The sequence below is a fragment of the Hemiscyllium ocellatum genome, chromosome 21 (assembly GCF_020745735.1).
Source record: "Hemiscyllium ocellatum isolate sHemOce1 chromosome 21, sHemOce1.pat.X.cur, whole genome shotgun sequence".
In the NCBI taxonomy this organism is placed as follows: domain Eukaryota; kingdom Metazoa; phylum Chordata; class Chondrichthyes; order Orectolobiformes; family Hemiscylliidae; genus Hemiscyllium; species Hemiscyllium ocellatum.
In genome coordinates this window covers 56,740,880-56,761,943 of record NC_083421.1, presented here as the reverse complement: position 1 = coordinate 56,761,943, position 21,064 = coordinate 56,740,880, and the positions used below count along the sequence as shown (strand labels likewise).

General features: G+C 45.0%; 1 protein-coding gene across 2 annotated transcripts in view; it reads left to right on the top strand.

Moving 5' to 3' along the window:
- Window positions 1-21,064, top strand: part of cercam (cerebral endothelial cell adhesion molecule) — a 116,587-nt gene that overhangs the window by 72,434 nt on the left and 23,089 nt on the right. The window contains exons 10-12 of one of the 2 annotated variants that reach the window (XM_060841526.1): window positions 1,644-1,771; window positions 4,363-4,566; window positions 8,152-8,252. In XM_060841526.1, coding sequence (XP_060697509.1) covers window positions 1,644-1,771; window positions 4,363-4,566; window positions 8,152-8,252 — 433 coding nt within the window. The remainder of the gene's footprint in view (window positions 1-1,643; window positions 1,772-4,362; window positions 4,567-8,151; window positions 8,253-21,064) is intronic. The other variant, XM_060841525.1, reaches the window with a different exon arrangement.

The window sequence follows — 21,064 nt, the reverse complement described above, 5'->3', positions numbered from 1 at the left end:
TATCCCTTTTCTATTTCAATAAAATAACTTCCGAAAAGTGTGGTGCTGGAAAAGCACAGCGGGTCTGAGAAGCAGGAGAATCAACGTTTCGGGCATAAGCCCTTAATCAGGAATGTGGAGTGGGTGGGGGTGATAAATAGATGGGGGGCGGATGTGGTTGGGAGAATGGTAGCTGGAAAGGATGGATAGATGCAGGTGGGGGTTGATGGTGATAGGTTGGAGCGGAGAGTGGAGCAGATAGGTGGGAAGGAAGATGGACAGGTGGGACAGTTCAAAAGGGCGGTGCCGAGTTAGAGGGTTGGATCTGGGATAAGGTTGAGGGGGGGGAGATGAGGAAACTGGTGAGTTCAATGTTGACGACATGTGGTCGGATGGTCCCAAGGCGGAAGATAAGGCATTCTTCCTCCAGGCTCCGTGTGGCAAGGATTTGGCGGTGGATAATAAAATAACTTTGTCGTATATGTGCCTGAGCAGTGTGTTTTAGTGAGTGGAGATCATTAAAGACTGGCTCCATCCCTTTGACGAAGTGCAGTAGCCAGGGACAACTTCTCTCCTTTGACCTTTCCATTGTTCTGAAGGTTTGAGGCCTTGAATCCAATTGTATTGGCCGCACCACTTCCCAAGGCTGAAGTTAGCCAGCTTGGCAGTGGCCAGAGATTGAGCATGGCCTACTCTGGCTTTGTGTGACATTTTACTTGGTTTGTTGCCAGAATCCCACTGAGTCCATCAAGGAGTCCTTCACTTTTTGCCAACTTATGCCAGGTTCTTCAGGATCGCTATTAACAAGTGTTAGTGTTGGCTCTGGGGCAGTGCAGCGTGGCCCTCAACTGAGTAGGTCATCGCCAACCCTCAGTCTCTGCTGAGTTAGTTGTTCCCAATCCATGAGATGTGGTTTCCATTCCCATGCTAGGCCTTGACTTGTATTATTCTGGTCTCTGTTGTGTGTCAAAACTATCCCCAAATTATGTCTTGAGTTGGATCTTGCCTTCCCTTACAATTCTGACATGCCCCATGAACACTTGGATCACTAATGACCGCAGATTCAAGGTCAGGAGGGGAAATCTCGACAGATCATTCCCATCTCAAACCCAGAAGCATTTGATTAAATTGTACTAATGTTGAGACAAACTGATTCAAGTCTACAAATGACCCTGAGATCTTCTGGTTCCTAAGAAACAGGCTTCTCAGACCTAGTTTTTGTCAATTAATTAGATCCTTGCTGATTCACACTTCAATTCCTTTATCTGCCTTTGTTTGATAAAACTTAATCTCCTTATCCAATGAAAATATATCCACCTCAGTCTTATAAGCTCCAAGCACTTCAGCTTTTTGATGGAGAGAATTCTAGATTTCTGCTTCATTTTTGTGTGAAAAATGGTTCCTCTTCTGTTTGGTCCAGGTCTTCAATTTGAAGATCATATCCCCATGAATTTCCTGTTCAACAGGAAGTAGTTTACCCCAGTAATTCTGCATGACTTCCCAAGCAGCTCCAGCAGAGAATCCTTCAAACCTCTATAACAAGGGCATACAAGACTGGAGGCTGCTACCTGTTCTTATGATTTGACCCTCTTTGATATGGCGCCATCATGATGGATCTCCACTGCAAGTCCTTCAAGGCCAATGTTATTACACTTTGATCACAGGTTGTGGATCGAAACCTGAGCAAGGCCGTGGTGTTTGAAGATGATGTGAGGTTTGAGGCTTACTTCAAGAGGAAGCTGGTGAGACTGCTGAGAGATATAGAAAATGTCGGATTGAATTGGGACCTGATGTAAGTAATCATTAGAGATACCCGCATTTAATAAAAATGTTCTGGAACCTAAATCAGCGCCAATTACCTGGACTAATGTCAATCTCATGGAGACAGGCCGGGGTACCATTTGGGAGCAGCCAGAGAGGATTGTCCTGATTTAGTTTCCTTATTGCCTTGGAACGTTTCAAGGTTTTACCCCTCCTGGGGACTTATCCAGCTTTGGATAGGTACGGGTGAGAGCATGCGATGAGGTATATAAGGTATTGCACCCATATTAGCTGAATGAACCATTCAGAATGTCTGTGATTTTGGAGTGAATTGTACATTGTACATTGATGTCTTCCTCAGTGTATCCGTTCCTGTCGTGTGTGTGTCATTGTATTTGCCCTCCCCCCCCACTTCCTTTTATATAAAATATACAACAGAAGGGGAAACTCAGTGGGTCTGGGAGCAGCTGTGAAGAAAGAATCAGTGTTCACGTTCTGAGCCCAGTGTACTATCCTTTGGAGTCCAATCTTTTGTCTTTTTCTTTCATCACTGTCCAGTTCAGTTTGTGCATACCGTAGGTGACTGCAAGGCTTCTTGCCAGTTCCACCCCTGCTGTCAATATCCTGTCACTTACCAGCAGAGGGGGTGACGAAAACTTGCATTTTTTGAACACTTATACATCCAAAAACACTTGTCAGGAGTGTTATAGAATCATCGAGATGGACAACTTGGAAACAGATCCTTCAATCCAACCCGTCCATGCCGACCAAATATCCCAACTTAATCTAGTCCCACCTGCCAGCACCCGGCCCATATCCCTCCAAACCCTTCCTACTCACATACCCATCCGGATGTCTTTTAAATGCTGCAATTGTACCAGCCTCCACCACTTCCTCTGGCAGCTCATTCCTTGCACACACCACCCTTTGTGTGAACAAATTACCCCTTAGATCCTTTTGAAATCTTTGCCCCTCTCACCCTAAACCTATGTCCTCTAGTTCTGGACTCCCCCAGTCTGGGGAAAAAACCATATCTATTTATCCTATCCATGCCCCTCATGATTTTATAAATCTCTTAGGTCACCCCTCAGCCTCTGACGCTCCATGGAAAACAGCCCCAGTCTATTCATCCTCTCCCTATAGCTCACACCCTCCAACCCTGGCAACATTCTTGTAAATCTTTTCTGAACCCTCTCAAGTTTCACAACATCCTTACTATAGGAGGGAGACCAGAGCTGCATGCAATTCCAAAAGTGGCCTAACCAATGTCCACAACATGACCTTTAAAATCCTATACTCAATGCACTGATCAATAAAGGAAAGCATACCAAAGAAGATTTGACACTGACCCACACATGCAAATGTCAGGACAGGTGAGCGAGGTTTTTAGGTGAGCACTACAGGAGGAATGATAGGAAAACTGGCAAAGATAGGGAGGGAGTTCCAGCAATGGCTGCTAATGGAGTTGACTTTCCCACTAGCCCCAACAGGTTTCTCACGACATGGGTCCCAGCTGTGTCAGCTGCTTCCTACGTCTACTACCACCTGTACCTTATCTCTCTTCCTGTCTTCCAGGTGCTAGTAAAATTCAGTCCATAAAGTACAAAAACCAGGAAGTTATGTTCTATATGAATTTGACCCCAGGTAGAGTATCGTGCCAAAGTTTAGGCACCACGTGGTTGCAAAGACAAGTAGTCTTTGCTGAATAGAGGAAAGAAATTTATTAAAATGGGTTGAGAATGTGGCGCTGGAAAAGCACAGCAGGTCAGGCAGTATCCAAGGAGTAGGAAAATCAGTGTTTCGGGCCAGAGCTCTTCATCAGGAATTCCTGATGAAGGGCTCCGGCCCGAAACACTGATTCTCCTGCTCCTCGGATGCTGCCTGACCTGCTGTGCTTTTCCAGCCCCACACTCTCGACTCTGATCTCCAGCATCTGCAGATGTCACCGCCTCCTAATTTTAGTAAAATGGGTCCAGGCATGAGTTCACTCCATAGTTACATAGACTGGAGAAACTGGGATTATTCTCCTTTGAATTAAAAGGTAAATGATTGAGGTGTTTAAAATCACAAATAGCTAAAATAAATAAAGATAAACTTTCTCCTATGGTTGAAGGATCGATTCCCGAGGGTCCAGATTTAAGGAGATTGACAAATTAACTAGATGCAAAATGGGATGGAATTTTTTAGCATAAGGGGTGTCATTGTTTGCTTAGGATTCGAAACACTGTGCCTGATAGATTCAACAGTAGCCTTCATAAGGAAACTGATAAAACTATGGAAAGAAAAAAGGATACAGGGAAAGAACAGGAACGTGGAACTAGCTAGATTGTTTAAAAAAAAAGCAATATAGACTTGATGGGCTGTTGGGTTTGCATTTGTGTTATGCTGTTCAGTGTTTTTAAGGCCATGCATGAGTCACCCAGCAACTAACTAACTCAGGTTTGTTACTTCAATAACAGTGTATGAGCCAGGCCTTCCTTACTCTTCATATCTCTGGATGACCCCAGCCATGTATTTATGACTGCAACCTCAGTATGGGGGAGAAAGTTTCCTCAGAATGTTTTAAAGAAGGGCAAGTATTAAGCATTGGAGAAAATAAATTGTTTTTTTTTCATTTTCCAGCTACCTTGGTCGGAAACAAGTGAATCCCAAACAAGAGGAGGCTTCAGCTAATGTTCCGAATTTAGTGGTTGCTGAGTACTCATACTGGACTCTGGCGTATGCCATTTCGCAGCAAGGAGCCAAGAAATTGATCGACTCTGATCCATTGAAAAAGATACTTCCTGTGGACGAGTTCTTGCCCATCATGTACGACAAGCACACAAAGTGAGTCCATCTCTGTTATAAATTGCTTTAACTCAAGAAAGGGCTTACAGCATCAAATGTTCCATTCAAGTGCAACATGCACTGACGTTCAGGATCCCACGTCAAAGTGTCCAAAAACCTGTCTGTGGCTGTCAAGCAGACTGTGAAATGGGACGCACCCCTGTTGTGACAATGAGCACTTCTCAAGCCATCGGTGCAGCACTAATCCAGTAAAGCAAGTCCTCTGGTCCAGTCAGTTGCGCTGCTGAACCGAGTGAATTCTGTGCAGTTGGGACTTTGGAGGGAATTTCAGTTGCTCGGTGTGGCAAGGATTCAGGAAGGTCCTGGGGTGTGCGTGATTCATAGTTCATAAAGCAGAGCGTGGGAGTTGAAAGCCCTCAAGCAATACTTGCTTTGTGCGACCGAGCCAGATGAGAGTTGAGCGATCAAATCCATGGACAGTCCTGGCTTGGTGAAGCTTCCCATCTGAGGGAAGGGATTGGAGTGCAATTTCCAAGAATCCAGGGAAGAGTAGTCCCAAGAAGCTATGTGAACAATAGTATTTGAGCATTTGTTAAGGCTGTTCATGATGACATGCTGTTTGAGAGACCAGCAAGACCACACCATTGCAAGTGAAGTTTTAGTGAGATTTGGTGACCCACAGTGTCACTAGCATGAGGTGAAGGCAGTGGTGGAAGTCATGGTGGGTGGAGGGGGATAGTTATAGACTGTTGAGAAAACTGAGGATCTGTTTGATCACATTTGCTAGTTGAAGTATTCTTTGGGGTTTTTGACTCATTTATCTATTGTCCATGTTTGCCTCATCTCATGTTGGGCTGTAAGAATATAAGAGTTGAAAAGTGTGGCACTGGAAAAGCACAGCAGGTCAGGCAGCATTAGATATTGCCTGACCTTGTGTGCTTTCCCAGCACCACACGTTTTGACTTTGATCTCTGGCATCTGCAGGTTTCACTTTCCTCTAATGGAATATAAGCCATATTTAATTTTGCAGCATCTAAACCATTTTTTGTCTATAATCTTTGCATGTTCAAATGTAGTTTTTAGGAAACTAGTAATTTTTTTAGTGCTGAAAAAAGAAACCTGGATAAATTTGTCACACTAAACTGGCTAAAGTCCATAACTGTTATAATTCATGGTATTAGCACCTTGGTTACATCTGAAATTTGCAATGATCAGTGAAGGAGTGGGGCCATAAAGTTCTGATGCATCCCTCCAACCTCAATCATAATGTTACTATGGGGATTCTTGATTTCAACAAAGTAACGGTGCAATGAAGAACTTGTGAGGCAGTAGGTAGTTTCTGCACCTCTGAGTCCAAAACTCTTGAGTTTGTCCTCCTCTGGGACTTGGAAAAGTGTAGCAGGTCAGGCAGCATCCAAAGAGCAGGAGAATTGACGTTTCGGGCATGAGCCCTTCTTCAGGAAGGGCTTCTTCCTGAAGAAGGGCTCATGCTCGAAACATCGATTCTCCTGCATCTTTGGATGCTGCCTGATGTGCTGTGCTTTTCCAACAACACATTTTCAGCTCTGATCCCCAGCATCTGCAGTCCTCACTTTCTCCTCCTCTGGGACTTGACAGCTACAGAACACGCATTCTTAATGCTGTCAGGAAGGTTGATTATCAACCTGAAAATCCTTCCGTTATACCTATAGCTGGCAATAAGAGCAGGGAAGCTATGTGCTAACTGCACAGCAACAGCCTCCCGCCATTGAACCACTTGATGGGCGGCACGGTGGCACAGTGGTTAGCACTGCTGCCTCACAGCGCCTGTAGACCCGGGTTCGATTCCCGACTCAGGCGACTGACTGTGTGGAGTTTGCACGTTCTCCCCGTGTCTGCGTGGGTTTCCTCCGGGTACTCCGGTTTCCTCCCACAGTCACAAAGATGTGCGGGTCAGGTGAATTGGCCAAGCTAAATTGCCCATAGTGTTAGGTAAGGGGTAAATGTAGGGGTATGGGTGGGTTGCGCTTCGGCGGGACGGTGTGGACTTGTTGGGCCGAAGGGCCTGTTTCCACACTGTAAGTCTAATCTAATCTAAAAAAAAAATGTGCAGGCTCCCGCCACAGGTTCCTTGAGCAAACTTCTCAGTTCAAGGTAAATCTGGAGAGAGAGAGAGCAACAAGGAAAGTTTTATCACCTAATGTAAAGTTGGTGCTCAAAAGGACCAAGTAAAGGGAATTCAGAGAAGCAGTGATCTGGGTGGTGTCATTAAAATTAAGATTTGGAGGTGCCAGTGTTGGACTGGAATGTACAAAGTTAAAAATCACAGAACACCAGGCTATGGTCCAACAGGTTTATTTGGAAGCACTAGCTTCATCAGGTGGTTGGGAAGGAGCAGCGCTCTGAAAGTTAGCACTTTCCAAATAAACCTGTTGGACTATAACCTGGTGATGTGTGATTTTTAACTTAATAAAATTAAGGGACATGAAAAGAAGCAATGAACTCAGACTAGAAGTGGGAGAAAGATTCCTTATTAGACAATCAGCTTCCTCTTACAACGGTTACAGAAGTTAGAGATAGCTGCTAAAAGGGACTTTAAGCAGAGACTAATTTCACTTCTCAGTGCTGTTATCTTGGCCAGCCACTGGTTATTACTCCCAGGTTCTCTGGAGTAGCAGGCTTATCTAAACTCTGTCTATAGCCGGAATGAAATGTGTTGAACGCTAGGAAATGATGTTGAGTTTACAAAATGCACAGGTGTGATCACCACTAGCACAACAGCCAGACCATAGCCACACCTTGAACAGAGGAAAATGTCCCAAGGACATTTTTAACTTAATAAAATTAAGTTAAATAAAGTTTAATAAAATAGCTATTCAGAATCTGGGGTATGTTCAGGAAGAGGGAGTCCCACAGAGAATGAATGTATTATGGTGGTGGAAAGCTCTGTTCTTGTGAGAGTGAAAGAAGAGAGGGAATATGACAGACCAGATGGGGTAAGGGCACAGTGACTGCTGGATGGGGGAAATAAGTTGGGAGACCAATTTGAAAGAAGTTATGAAGGTCACGTTGTTCAGGGGCTTTGGATGATTCGTAAGCAGTCAACTTATGGTAGGCATAGCGTAGGCTGGAACGTAGAGCGTCAGGCAATTAAGAAAGACCATTTTTGGAATAGACAGAGCCATGCAACAGAGTTTCCATGATAGTGGAGTGGATGTTGTTATCATGGAGCTGAAAATTGATGGCGTTGATGATGAACAGAAGAGTGAACTTGAAAGCAAAAAAAAAATACGTTGAGCTGTGCGCCTTCGGATTCATCCTGACCAGAGTAAAATCTGGTACTAATTTGCAAACTTATCACTGAGAGCCACACTGTCTGGTGGAAGAAAATTGTGGTCCATTGATGTTAGGTATTTGTGGAGCTGAAAGTAGTGCGGCACTGTTAAATGTTCAAGGTATTTTCACATGAGTGTACCATTTACAACTCCTCAATGCTGAAACTATCCCTCCCCACATACAGCAAGACCTGGACCACATCCAGGCTTGGGCTGTTAAGTGGCAAGTAACATTTGTGCCACCCAAATACCAGGCAACAGTCATTCCCAATAAGACGGAATCTAACCATCTTCCCTTGACATTCAACAGCATTGCCACCGCTGAATCCTCCACCAGCCATTACCTGGGGGTAACCATTGACCGAACACTGAACTGGACCAGTCATACAAATACTGTGGCTACAAGAGCAGGTCAGAGGCTGGGAATCATGTGGCGAGTAACTCACCTCCTAACTCCCCAGAACTGTCCCCATCCTCAAAGCCACAGATCATGAGTACCATGGAATACATTTGTCCCTCATTTAAATACCTAATGTATTCCTGAAAAGTGGCGTGTGAAACAACCTAAACCTAAATCCCATTGAAAAGCATGTAATAAGTGTGGGCTGTGCTTCTGGCTTGGAATTTTTACATTAAAAACCTACTGGCTGCCATGATCCTAAATGCCCCAAAGATCTTCTAACTATGGTAATTTATATATTCTTATTAACATTAATTCTGCTATTAACTAATAGTATATTTTTAATTTACTTGCTGTCTCCAGCCTCCTGGTCACTACTTCCATTCCTCCTCACCACTAAGCTGGTGGGAAGCAGTGAGGGTTTAAGGGATGGAAGTGATGTGCAGGAGGGAGGGGTGATGGAAGGGACACATGGGAGGAACACTTCGTTTTAAAATGCGATTGAGCATATGGGGTAACCTTATGCCAACAAAAATGAACACAGCACTATTCAAAGAATCTGATAAAAGCATTCTAAACACCATGCTGATACAGAATCACACCATGCTTAAAATAGGATTACTTGGAATCTCTGGCTGAGTGCAGTTTCAACAATATGAGCGGCACAGTAGCTCAGTGGTTAGCACTGCTGCCTCATAGCACCAGGGACCCAGGTTCGATTCGAGCCTCAGGTGAGTGTTTGTGCAGAGTTTGCATGTTCTCCCCATGTCTGTGTGGGTTTCCTCCCACAGTCCAAACTTGAGCAGGTTAGGTGACTTGGCCATGCTAAATTGCATTTGTCAGGGGTAAATGTAGAGTAGGGAAATAGATGTGGGTGGGCTACTCTTTGGAGGGTCAGTATGGACTTGCTAGGCTGAAGGGCCTGTTTCCGCACTGTAGGGATTCTAAATATCAGACTTAGCACTATCAAGGACAAAGTATCACTTTAAACATTCAGTCTCTCAATCATTGACACTCAATAACAGCAGTGCGTACCACCTACAAAATGCACTGCAGAAATTCACCAAGGCTCCTCAGACAGCACCTTCCAAAACCACAATCTCTACCATCTAGAAGGACAAGGGCAGCAGATGCAGGGGAACACCACCTACTTGCATATTCACCCGTCCTGACCTGCAACCATATCACCGTTCCTTCACTGTAGATGGCTCAACAATCCTGGGGCTTCCTCCCCAACAGCAACACCAACCTCCATGAACATCAGCATTTCAAGAAGGGCCTTCGCCACCTCCTTCTCAAGGGTAACATGGGACAGGCAAGAAATGCTGGCTCAGCCATTGATACTGACATGCTAACATTTCATCTCCCCCTCCCACTCCACCAAGGACATGCAGGTCTTTGGACTCCTCCATCGCCAGACCATAACAACACGACGGTTGGAGGAAGAGTGCCTCATCTTCCGCCTGGGAACCCTCCAACCACAAGGGATGAACTCAGATTTCTCCAGTTTCCTCATTTCCCCTCCCCCCACCTTGTCTCAGTCGAATCCCTCGAACTCAGCACCGCCCTCCTAACCTGCAATCTTCTCCCTGACCTCTCCGCCCCCACCCCACTCCGGCCTATCACCCTCACCTTGACCTCCTTCCACCTATCACATCTCCATCGCCCCTCCCCCAAGTCCCTCCTCCCTACCTTTTATCTTAGCCTGCCTGGCACCTTCTCCTCATTCCTGATGAAGGGCTTATGCTCCTGCTCCTTGGATGCTGCCTGACCTGCTGCGCTTTTCCAGCAACACATTTTCAGCTCTGATACTCCAGCATCTGCAGTCCTCACTTTCTCCTCACTGACATGCTAAGATCAATTTAAAACAGTTGTAAACCACTTAGATCAGAAAGTGAAAGGGGACAACATGATTATTGCTTCAGATAGTGATTTTTTTTTGTTACAACACATGGATACGTCTAGTTATTTGAGCAGCAATGACCAGGAATTTAAGAATGTGATAAATTTGTAAGCACCTTGGTGAGAGACATAAGGAGTGATGGAGAGTGGAGAGTTCAAACAGGAAGCGAGCTCTGTTCTGAGGAAAAATTCCACTGGACTGAAAACACTAACTTGTTTCTCTCTCCATGGATGCTGTCAGACTTCTCCAGAATTCTGCATTTGTTTCGGATTTCCAGTATGTTGCTTTTATTTTTGCAATTGATCTGGACATGAGAGAAACAGCAAGCTCCAGCCTTGCACTGAACTGGTCACTAGGAATGGAATGGTCCAGCTGCTATTGTTTATTCCAGTACCCTAAGCCTGTCAGCATTTAAGAATCTGATAAAAGCATTCAAAACACCATGCTGATGCAGAAGGCCTGAAAGCGATGTAGGAGGAAAGGAATCTGGACTAACCACAGTCATTGTTGCTAGCATTCGTCAGAATGTCTGGAAAACTGATGTCAGTGTAGAAACTGAAGCAATAAATTACACGTTGTTGTTGAAGTGCAGGAATTCATCAGGGAAGGAAAATCTCTCAATCCTTTTGTGAGATAATCTTCTTTCCATTCTGAGGAAAGGAGGTCACCTCCTGGTCAAGTTGATTTGGCTGTGGTTGGGATCACAAACTACAACAGGTAGCAGGTACACCTGGGTCTGAGGAAATGTCGCCCAGTTGAATGTGCTAAGACTATAAGAAATAGGAACAGGAGTAGGCTGTCTGGCCCTCAGTAACTCTGCCATTCAATAAGGTCATGTCTGATCCAACATGCCTCCCATCTGCGGTCTTCCATTTCCCTGTAATCCTTGATTCCCTGATCACTCAAAAATCTATCAATCTCAGCCTTAAATGTACACAATGATTCCGCCCCACAGCTATCTGTGTAAATCTTTAGGATTTATAAATCTCCAAGAGAAGAAATTCCCCCTTATCTCAGTCTTAAATTGGCACCCCTTTATTCTAAGACTGTGCTGTCCAGTGTTGTTATATAGGTGTTAGTCATGCCTCAGTGGGGGAGCAGTGTTGTACTGAACGAAATGGTTGTGGGGTTCAAGTCAGCTTCGAGAGGCCTGAACACATAGTCCAGGCTGCAGTACTGAGGGAGGGCTGCACAATTGAAGGTGCCTATTTTCCAGATGGAACATTAAACTCAGGCCCTGTCTGCCATTGTAGGTGGACAGAAGATTTGATGGCAGAATCTGTGAAAGAACAGAGCAGTATTTTTAGCCAACGTTTATCCCCATCACATTCTAAAAAAAAATCTAGACAATCCGGTCATTTTATCTCATTGCTGTGTTTTTTTCCTACATACCATTCCACAATAGCATTTTGATTTGTTCATTCCAAACGTAAATAGAAGGACTTTGTCAAAGACATTGATCTTTCACAAGGCTGCCACAGCTAGCAATCCTACTCACGTTCAAATACATTATTAATAATGGATTTTCAGCTACAGCAACAACTTGCATTCATGTAGTGCCTTTAATTAAATTTGCCAAGGTGTTTTACAGCCCACCAGAGGAAAAGAACAGTCAACCTTGTGAATGACGCATTGATTTTTATCTACCTCCAAATGGAGCTCCGGTCCATCCAATGCATTCATTTCCAAATACTCCTGACCTCTTCCCTCTGAGTGGGATGACAATTTTGGACACAGTGCCACGTGAAGAAATATTAGCGCAGTCGGCCAAGAGCTTAATCAAAGCGTTAAGCTCTTTGGGGTATCTTATGCGAGGGAAAAATAGAAGGGAGCTTTATGGGGCGAATTCCAGAGCCTACATCTTTAAAGGCCTAAGCATGAATGATTGAATGATTATTCAGAAGTTAGAATTAGAGAAGTACAGATACCTCAGAGGGGTGTACTGTTAATGTGAAGAGAAAAGGCACATGTGTTTTCTCCAAAGTTTGACACCTGTGAAGAAGGGCCCTTAAAGTACAGCAATTCCCACTTCAACAGAGTCCCCCTAATGGAGGATAGCTCTCTGTAAGTATGTTGATTATGCCTCGACACCTGGTCCGAAAGCAGCAAAACCTGTACAAACTTGCCAAAACATCTATCTCATGGGGTGTTGACAGATCAGTCTTGAAATAATTTGGTCTGTTATGACATCTGCAGTTGGCCAGCAAGACTTGTATTGTCCTCAGGGAAGGCGCTACAGAAACAGACAATTGGCTGAGTGGCTTGATCCATGTTCATAAAATCTTGTTGGCACCGGGGGGGGATATTATATGACTACTCCATGTCTGTCATTCCTGGAGCATGGGCGGTGCACTGACTGCTACACAGTTTCACATGAAAATGGCTGCCTTGAAAACACGATGATCTCTTGGGAGTTCTGAAGAAGGGTCACTGGACCTGAAACATTAACTCTGCTTTCTCTCTCCACTGATGCTGCAAGAACTGCTGAGTTTCTTCAGCAAAATCTGTTTCTGTTTTGTATCTTGGCATCGATTTCACTTCATCATTACATCGAACATTGTGCCCACTGAGTTGGCTGGGGCTGACAGAAATCTGCCTGTTGGATTGGGGTGTTGTGAGTGGCAACATCCCCTCAGAGTTGTACCCAGTCAATCTGACATTACTTCTGCTAAATTTGACTGATGCCAGGCACCCCACTGGAGTCGCAGTCATACAACATGGAAACAGGCCCTTTAGTCTAATTTGTCCATGCCAACCAAGTTCCCCAAACTAAACTAGTGCCACTTGCCTGTGTTTGACCCATATCCCTCTAAACCTTCACTATTCATGTACCTGTCGAAATGTCTTTTAAATGTTGTAACCTATATTTATAAGTTCCTCTGGTGGCTCATTCTGCACATGAACCAGCTCTGTATTTGCAAAATGTTGCCCCCCTTGGATCACTTCTAAATCTTTCTCCTCTCACCTTCAAAATATCCCAAATACTTTTGAACTCCCTCACCCTAGGGAAAGGTCCAATGCTATTCACCTTATCCATGCCACTTAGGATTTTATAAACCTCGATAAGGTCACCCCTCACCCTCCTAAGCTCCAGTGAAAAAGTCCCAGCCTCTCCCTATAACGCAATCCCTCCAGACCCGGCAACATCCTGAGAAACTTTTTCTCCAATTTAATAATAATTGGCAGGGCAACCAGAACTGTAAATAGTACTCCAAACGTGGCCTCACCAATGTCCTGTACAACCTCTGCATGATGTTTCGACTTGTGTACTCAAAGGCCTGAGCAATGAAGGTAAGCCTGCTAAATGCCTTCTTAACCATCTGCAATGCAACTTTCAAAGAGCTATGTGCGTGAGCCCCATGGTCTTGTTCATGGGCCCAGCGTGCCTGCCTGCTGTACTGTTGGAGTATTAGCTTACCTTACACCAAGCCAGGAGGGCCTCTTGTAAAAGTCACCAGTATTGGCCAGGCACGATTGGAACCCATATCCCCAACATGCAAGCCAGTGGTCCTAGGGATTATTAATCTAGTGACATTGCCACAATGCTACTGCTCTCCTCAACCCTGGTGCTCACCTTCCACCCTACAAACCTTCACATAAACCAAGTCATCCACCGACATTTTTGCCACCTCCAAAAACATTTTCCCCACCACCAGGGATATATTTCCCTCCCCACCCCTTTCCACCTTCCACCAAGACCATTCCCTCTGTGACTACCTGGTCAGGTCCACGCCCCCCTCCAACCCACCCTCCCATCCTGGCACTTTCCCCTGCCACTGCAGGAACTGTAAAACCTGCGCCCACACCTCCTCCCTCACCTCTATCCAAGGCCCTAAAGGAGCCTTCCACATCCATCAAAGTTTTACCTGCACATCCACTAATATCATTTATTGTATCCGTTGCTCCCGGTGCGGTCTCCTCTACATTGGGGAGACTGGGCGCCTCCTAGCAGAGCGCTTTAGGTAACATCTCTGGGACACCCACACCAATCAACCACACCGCCCCGTGGCCCAACATTTCAACTCCCCATCCCACTCTGCCGAGGACATGGAGGTCCTGGGCCTCCTTCACCGCCGCTCCCTCACCACCAGACGCCTGGAGGAAGAACGCCTCATCTTCCGCCTCGGAACACTTCAACCCCATGGCATCAATGTGGACTTCAACAGTTTCCTCATTTCCCCTTCACCCACCTCACCCTAGTTCCAAACTTCCAGCTCAGCACTGTCCCCATGACTTGTCCGGACTTGTCCTACCTGCCTATCTCCTTTTCCACCTATCCACTCCACCCTCTCCTCCCTGACCTATCACCTTCATCCCCTCCCCCACTCACCCATTGTACTCTATGCTGCTTTCTCCCCACCCCCACCCTCCTCTAGTTTATCTCTCCACCCTTCAGGCTCTCTGCCCTTATTCCTGATGAAGGGCTTTTGCCTGAAACGTCGATTTCGCTGCTCCTTGGATGCTGCCTGAACTGCTGTGCTCTTCCAGCACCACTGATCCAGAATCTCCTCAACATCCACCTGTCCAGAATTGTTACAGCACAGAAGGAGGCCATTGGGCCCATTTTGTGTCTGCACCAATTTATTTACCTAATGCCAATCTCCTGCCTTTTAAGTGCCTATCCAGATAATCATCCAGCGTTCTTTTGAATGCTTCAATTTAACTTTATTTTTTGCAGAGGAGGATTAAAAAAGAACTTATTAGTTGCTTAATTCCACCTGCTAAAGCAAACAGTGGTCACAAATGCCAGCTTTCATCTCGTTTTGGCTGATGCTGGTGAGCTTCCTGCTGCCCAGTATGGCTACATCAGAGAGTTCCACTCAATTACCTCTCCAGCATGACTTGGCCCAATCTCCAGACAAATGGTCACATCCAGACTTTATGAATTTTCTCTTATTGAGTTTTTCTTGGCAGGGAACTCAAATTACAGCTTTTCTTTGAAAAACACAACTGCCCAGCAAGTCAACTTTTAAAATTCTGTCCAAGCCATCAGCACGATGGCAGTGGTCAGGACAGCAGTGGACAGCATGTTCTTTGAAGCTTGCAGAGTAGAAGGATTGTGGCAATGCCAATTGAAAGGTGTGCAGCAAAGTAGATATTCTCCAGAGCAGGATCTTCTGCCCTTTGATCTGTGTTTTAAACTTCTCCGTTTGGCCCAGAACTGTTTCCAAACCCTCAGGAATCAGTTAAGAAGAATCTGTGATATTGGATGAATGCATAAGATTCCACTTTTGACCCTAACGAGATGTCTTGTCCAATTCTGCTGTTGGACAGTTTTCTGGCAAAAAGTGAGGACTGCAGACGCTGGAGATCAGAGTCAAAAGGTGTGGTGTTGGAAAAGCGCAGCAGGTCAGGCAGCATCCGAGGAGCAGGAGAGTCAACGTTTTGAGCATATGCATTTCATCAGGATTCCTGCTGGAAACATTGATTCTCCTGCTCCTCGGATGCTGCCTGACCCGGCTGTGCTTTTCCAGCACCACACTTTTCGACACAGATGTCTGGCAAAGGCGACAGTGTCTTCTGTTGCAGTGCATGATGATGGCCATGCAGTAAATCAATGTCTTGGGTGTGGGGTAGCTTCACAAACTGTAATTTTTGCTGATGACTGCAGAGACGCCAATCCGTGAGGGACAGGATCTGCCACTCATGAAGTAATTATCAGGTATCATTGTGTGTGGATGTTTTTGGTGTTGGCATCTATTGGCAACCCTCAATAGCTACTGATCATTATAGTTATCATTAGTGTGTCCACTGATCGTTATGGTGATCATTAATATGTTCATTGATCATCACTGTGTTCACCGATCATTATGGTGATCATTACGGTGCTCACTTATCATTGTGGTGATCATTAAGGTGTTCACCGATCATTATGGTGATCATTACGGTGTTCACTTATCGTTATGGTGATCATTAAGGAGTTCACCAATCACCATGGTGATCATTACGGTGTTCACCGATCAATATGGTAATCTTTACGGTGTTCACTTATCATTGTTGTGATCATTAAGGTGTTCACCAATCACTATGGAGATACACCATTGCTCCTGTATTGTCAGTGGTTCCCTGGCACCTGGGGTTTTCAGGTCCCTCCGGCATTCTTGGAGTAGACTGGTCTTCTGGCTGTAGCTAACTCACCATGAAGAAAATCCTTGGGTGTCTGCCCATCCTCCATCCTGTGAAGATGCCCATGTTCGGATATAACTGAGCCTTTTGTTTCCTCCTCATGGAATTTCCACCCAATCTCACCGGATCCTTGACTTTATAAAAAGTTACTGTCAGTTCTTTGCTGTAGTTTGCTGTTGACGTTTCTCCAGAGTCGTGGATACTTCCAGCTCAGAAAGTGTTTGTTGATCCATTGTACCATGTTGTTCCCATGAAAGAAGTCACCTTTAGTCCCATGTAATGTCCCAACATCATCAACATCAATTACCTGTCCATATTCCTCCTTAAAATATTCTTGATTTTCCAGTGTGTTCGTGTAATGTCAAGGTGTATCAACTTTTGCTGCTCTAATTCCATCCATTAAGCCTTAGGAGTGGGGGTATGGAGTCTGCTTCATGATTCATTGTGATCATCACTGATCTGATCACCCTAAATTCCACATGAGTGGCACAGTGGTTAGCACTGCTGCCTCACAGCGTCAGATACCCGGATTCAATTCCCGACTCAGGCGACTGACTGTGTGGAGTTTGCACATTCTCCCCGTGTCTGCGTGGGTTTCCTCCGGGTGCTCCGGTTTCCTCCCACAGTCCAAAGATGTGCAGGTCAGGTGAGTTGGCCATGCTAAATCGCCCGTAGTGTTAGATTAGGGGTATGGATGGGTTGTGCTTCAGCAGGTCGGTGTGGACTTGTTGGGCCAAAGGGCCTGTTTTCACACGTAAGTAATCTAATCTAATTCCTGCCTTTACCCATTACCCTTGATTCCCTCACTGATTAAAAATCTATTTCAGCCTTTAATATTCTTAATGACCTGGTCCCTACAGGACTCTGCAGTAAGGAATTCCACTGATTCACTGCGAGAGGAAATTCCTCCTCATTATGTTTCAGATTGGGTGACTCTTTACTCTAAGGTCATGCCCTCTGATCCTAGATTCTCCCACAAGGGGAAATAACATCTCCATATCTATCCTGTCAAGTCCCTAAGAGTCTTGAGTCAATGGTATCCTAGTTAAAAATCACACAACCCTGGTTGTAGTCCAACAGGTTTATTTGGAAGTGCTTCCTGTTGGTCGAGAGCCTGGTGCTGTGTGATTTTTAAATTTGGGCTTTTGCCCGAATCGTCAATTCTCCTGCTCCTCGGATGCTGCCTGACCTGCTGTGCTTTTCCAGCACCACTCTAATCTTGACTCTGATCGCCACCATCTGCAGTCCTCACTTTCTCCTGATTTTTAACTTTGTCCACTCCAGTCCAACACTGGCACCTTCACATTATGGTATCCTAGTTTATGTTTCCCAGCTCAACCATTTTTACTGCAGAGAACTCTTATCAAAGACTTTGATGATTGGACAGTTTGGTCCAATTATCCCCATCCCCATAAATGCCACATCTGGCCTGGACTGTCAATGCTAGCAATCGAGGGAAAGACCATGAAGAATGGCCACGTGAGTAAGATACTAGTGAGAGAGAGAGAGAGAGACCACTGCAGAAGCAGCTTGACTATCCCACCCCTCCATCACCACAACATGGACCTCTGCTGAAGGTGTTGAGATGTGTGGAACCTTTGGTGGCGTTGTGCTCACAGGAGTGAGCAGTTCAAGCCTGAAACAAAGACAAATATGAATTCTGCTTCACTCTCCGCAGATGCTGCCTCCTTGGCTGAGTTTCCCCAGCAGTTTCTGTGTCAGCTCAGGCCTCAGCTGCTCCTGTTGGTTCAGATATTCTGCTTGTTTGTTTGTTACACAGCTTTTTAAGAGGGGAAAACAATTGATATTTGTTGAGTGCAAACAAACGTCTCTCCTTGAGTGCGATTCAGAATGATGCAGATCGGGTGACAGGAGCCAATGTTGAGCCAATGCAAAACGGCGCAAAAATCCTGCACGCCCCCAATAGCAACAAACCGACATGAAGTCAGTACACGAGATGCAGACAGGTGTTTCACAGCCTGAAAGCTGCACAGCTTTAAAACACAATAGATTAAAGTGGGCACTGCACATTGGGGCTTGACAGTACTGCTTTGTCTCTTTCCACAGCTTCAGCGCAAAAAAACTCAAAATCTGTACTGATGTTCCAGTGCCATGCTGAGGGAGTGCTCCATTGTCAGAGCTGCTGCCTTCCTGAATAAGGTGTGAAGCCAAGACCCTATTTGCCTGTTTGTGTGGATGTGAAAGAAATCAAGGCACTATGTCAAGCAAAACCGGTGCACCCATTCTTGGTAGCCTGGCCAACATTTACTGCTGAATCAATACCCCTAAAACAGTGTCTATTCAATATATTAAGACCATAAGGCCACACGAAATAGGAATGGAAGTAAGGCCATTCAGCCCATCGAGTCTACTCCACCATTCAATCATGGCTGATGGGCATTTCAATGCCACTTATCCGCATATTTGTTCATGAGATGTGAAGTTGTTGATTAAGCCAGAATTTAATGCCCGTCTCTCAACACCGTGGAAAAGGTGGTAGCTGGCAGTCTTCTTACGCTGCTGTAACACCCACCATGCTGTTCATATCATTTTTGAGGTTTATGGGAGTTTGCTGTACACAAGCTGGCTGCACATGTCCGACGTTCCAATAGCGACAGCATTTCAGAAGTCCTACATCGGTTGTGATGCACTGCGAGATGGTGTTGAAGGCCAGATATTTTATTTATATATACAAGTCATTGAGAGATTAAACATCTGTGTTCATGTTTGTGACATAGTATCTTTTCATGATAAACTGTATTGGTTTTTATAGAGCAGGACTTAACAATATTGTATTTGAAATAAGCTGAACACCACCCCACAGTCAGTGCAGGCAAATGACATACGTAGCATCAAATGGTCATCCATCTCAGAGCTGATTCAGGGTAGTCACCATTTAAAGTGATCATAAATTATAGCTGCTACTGAGGGACACAAACTAACACTTGGAAGTGAACCAGTGAAAATTACACAGGAGAGAGTTTGGCTTTAACGTGGTTGAAGGTTTTCTTGTTATGAGTGGAGTGATGTAATGTCTTACTGTTAACTCTTTTGCTTGATCCTATTATTTTGCAGACTGGGGACAGTGTGGAAACCTGGTCAAAAAAAAGGAATAGTGGTCTGGAATATTCTGGATTTGTGTTATTGTTGGACATGAACTAAAATCGTGATATCAGTTGATTATCAAAATACTGAAATGTTGAAGATTGCTTGAGAATTTAACTTTGCTGAGCTCAGCTCCGGGGCCTGTTTTGTAAATTCACCACCCGCTGTTGTGGACAAATGAACTCATAACACTACTGAGCAGCCTGGAGATCAACTCCGCTGGTGTGCCCATTCAAGGGAAGTGGAAAGAAGGTTTTACAGATTCCCTTTCACAACCTCAGGAAATGCCAGAGCTGCACCAATAAATGATATTAAATTGTGTTCACTATTGCACTGTTGCTATGTTGAGACTGTGTCACGGCTTTGGAACCCACTTGCATTGGTGGGAGTCTGTTGAAGTTTGAGGCATTGGTGTAGTAATAGGACAGCACAATGTTGGTGCAGTGATACAGTGTTGCGGCAGTGATACAGTAGAGGACAGTGTTGGGTTACTTGCAATATTGGGAGACTGGTAGAATGGAGCATAGTGTCACAGTGTTGGGGTGGTTGGTTCTGTATCCAACTCTGGTGCAGTGCTGGAGCATTTTAAAGTATAGCACAGTGTTGCAGAGTTGGACATTATTGCAGTATTGGAGTGTCAATAAGGACAGGACACTGTTGCAGTGTAAAGGTGTTGGTGCAGTATAGTTCAGGGGTTGGGATGTTGGTACAGTATAGTACAGTGTTGGGACATTGGTGCAGTGCAGTTCAGGAGTTGGGACATTGGTACTGTAAAGTACAGTGTTGGGGCATTGGTGTGGTACAGTACAGTGCAGTTTTGGGACATTGCAGTACAGTGTTGGGATATTAGTACAGTACAGTGTTGGGTCATTGGTACAGTATAATACAGTGTTGGGACATTGGTATAGTACAGTGTTGGGATATTGGAACTGTATAGTACAGTGTTGGGACCTTGTGGCATAGTACAGTGTTGAGATATTGGTACAGTATAGTACAGTGTTGGGACATTGGTACAGTATAGTATGGTGTTGGAACATTGACGCAGTGTGGTAGAGTGTTGGGACATTGGTACAGTAAAGTACAGTGTTGGAACACTGATGCAGTATAATACAGTATTGGGACATTGCTACAGTATATTCAGTACTAAGGCATTGCTACAGTACAGTACAGTGTTGGGACATTGCTACAGTACAGTGTTGGGACATTGCTACAGTACAGTACAGTGTTGGGACATTGCTACAGTACAGTGTTGGGACATTGCTACAGTACAGTGCGGTGTTGGGACATTGCTACAGTACAGTGTTGGGACATTGCTACAGTACAGTGCGGTGTTGGGACATTGCTACAGTACAGTACAGTGTTGGGACATTGCTACAGTACAGTGTTGGGACATTGCTACAGTATAGTACTGTGTTGGGACATTGCTACAGTACAGTGTGGTGTTGGGGCATTGCTACAGTACAGTACAGTGTTGGGACATTGCTACAGTACGGTGTTGGGACATTGCTACAGTATAGTACTGTGTTGGGACATTGCTACAGTACAGTGCGGTGTTGGGGCATTGCTACAGTACAGTACGGTGTTGGGACATTGCTACAGTACAGTGCGGTGTTAGGACATTGCTACAGTACAGTGCGGTGTTGGGACATTGCTACAGTACAGTGCGGTGTTAGGACATTGCTACAGTAT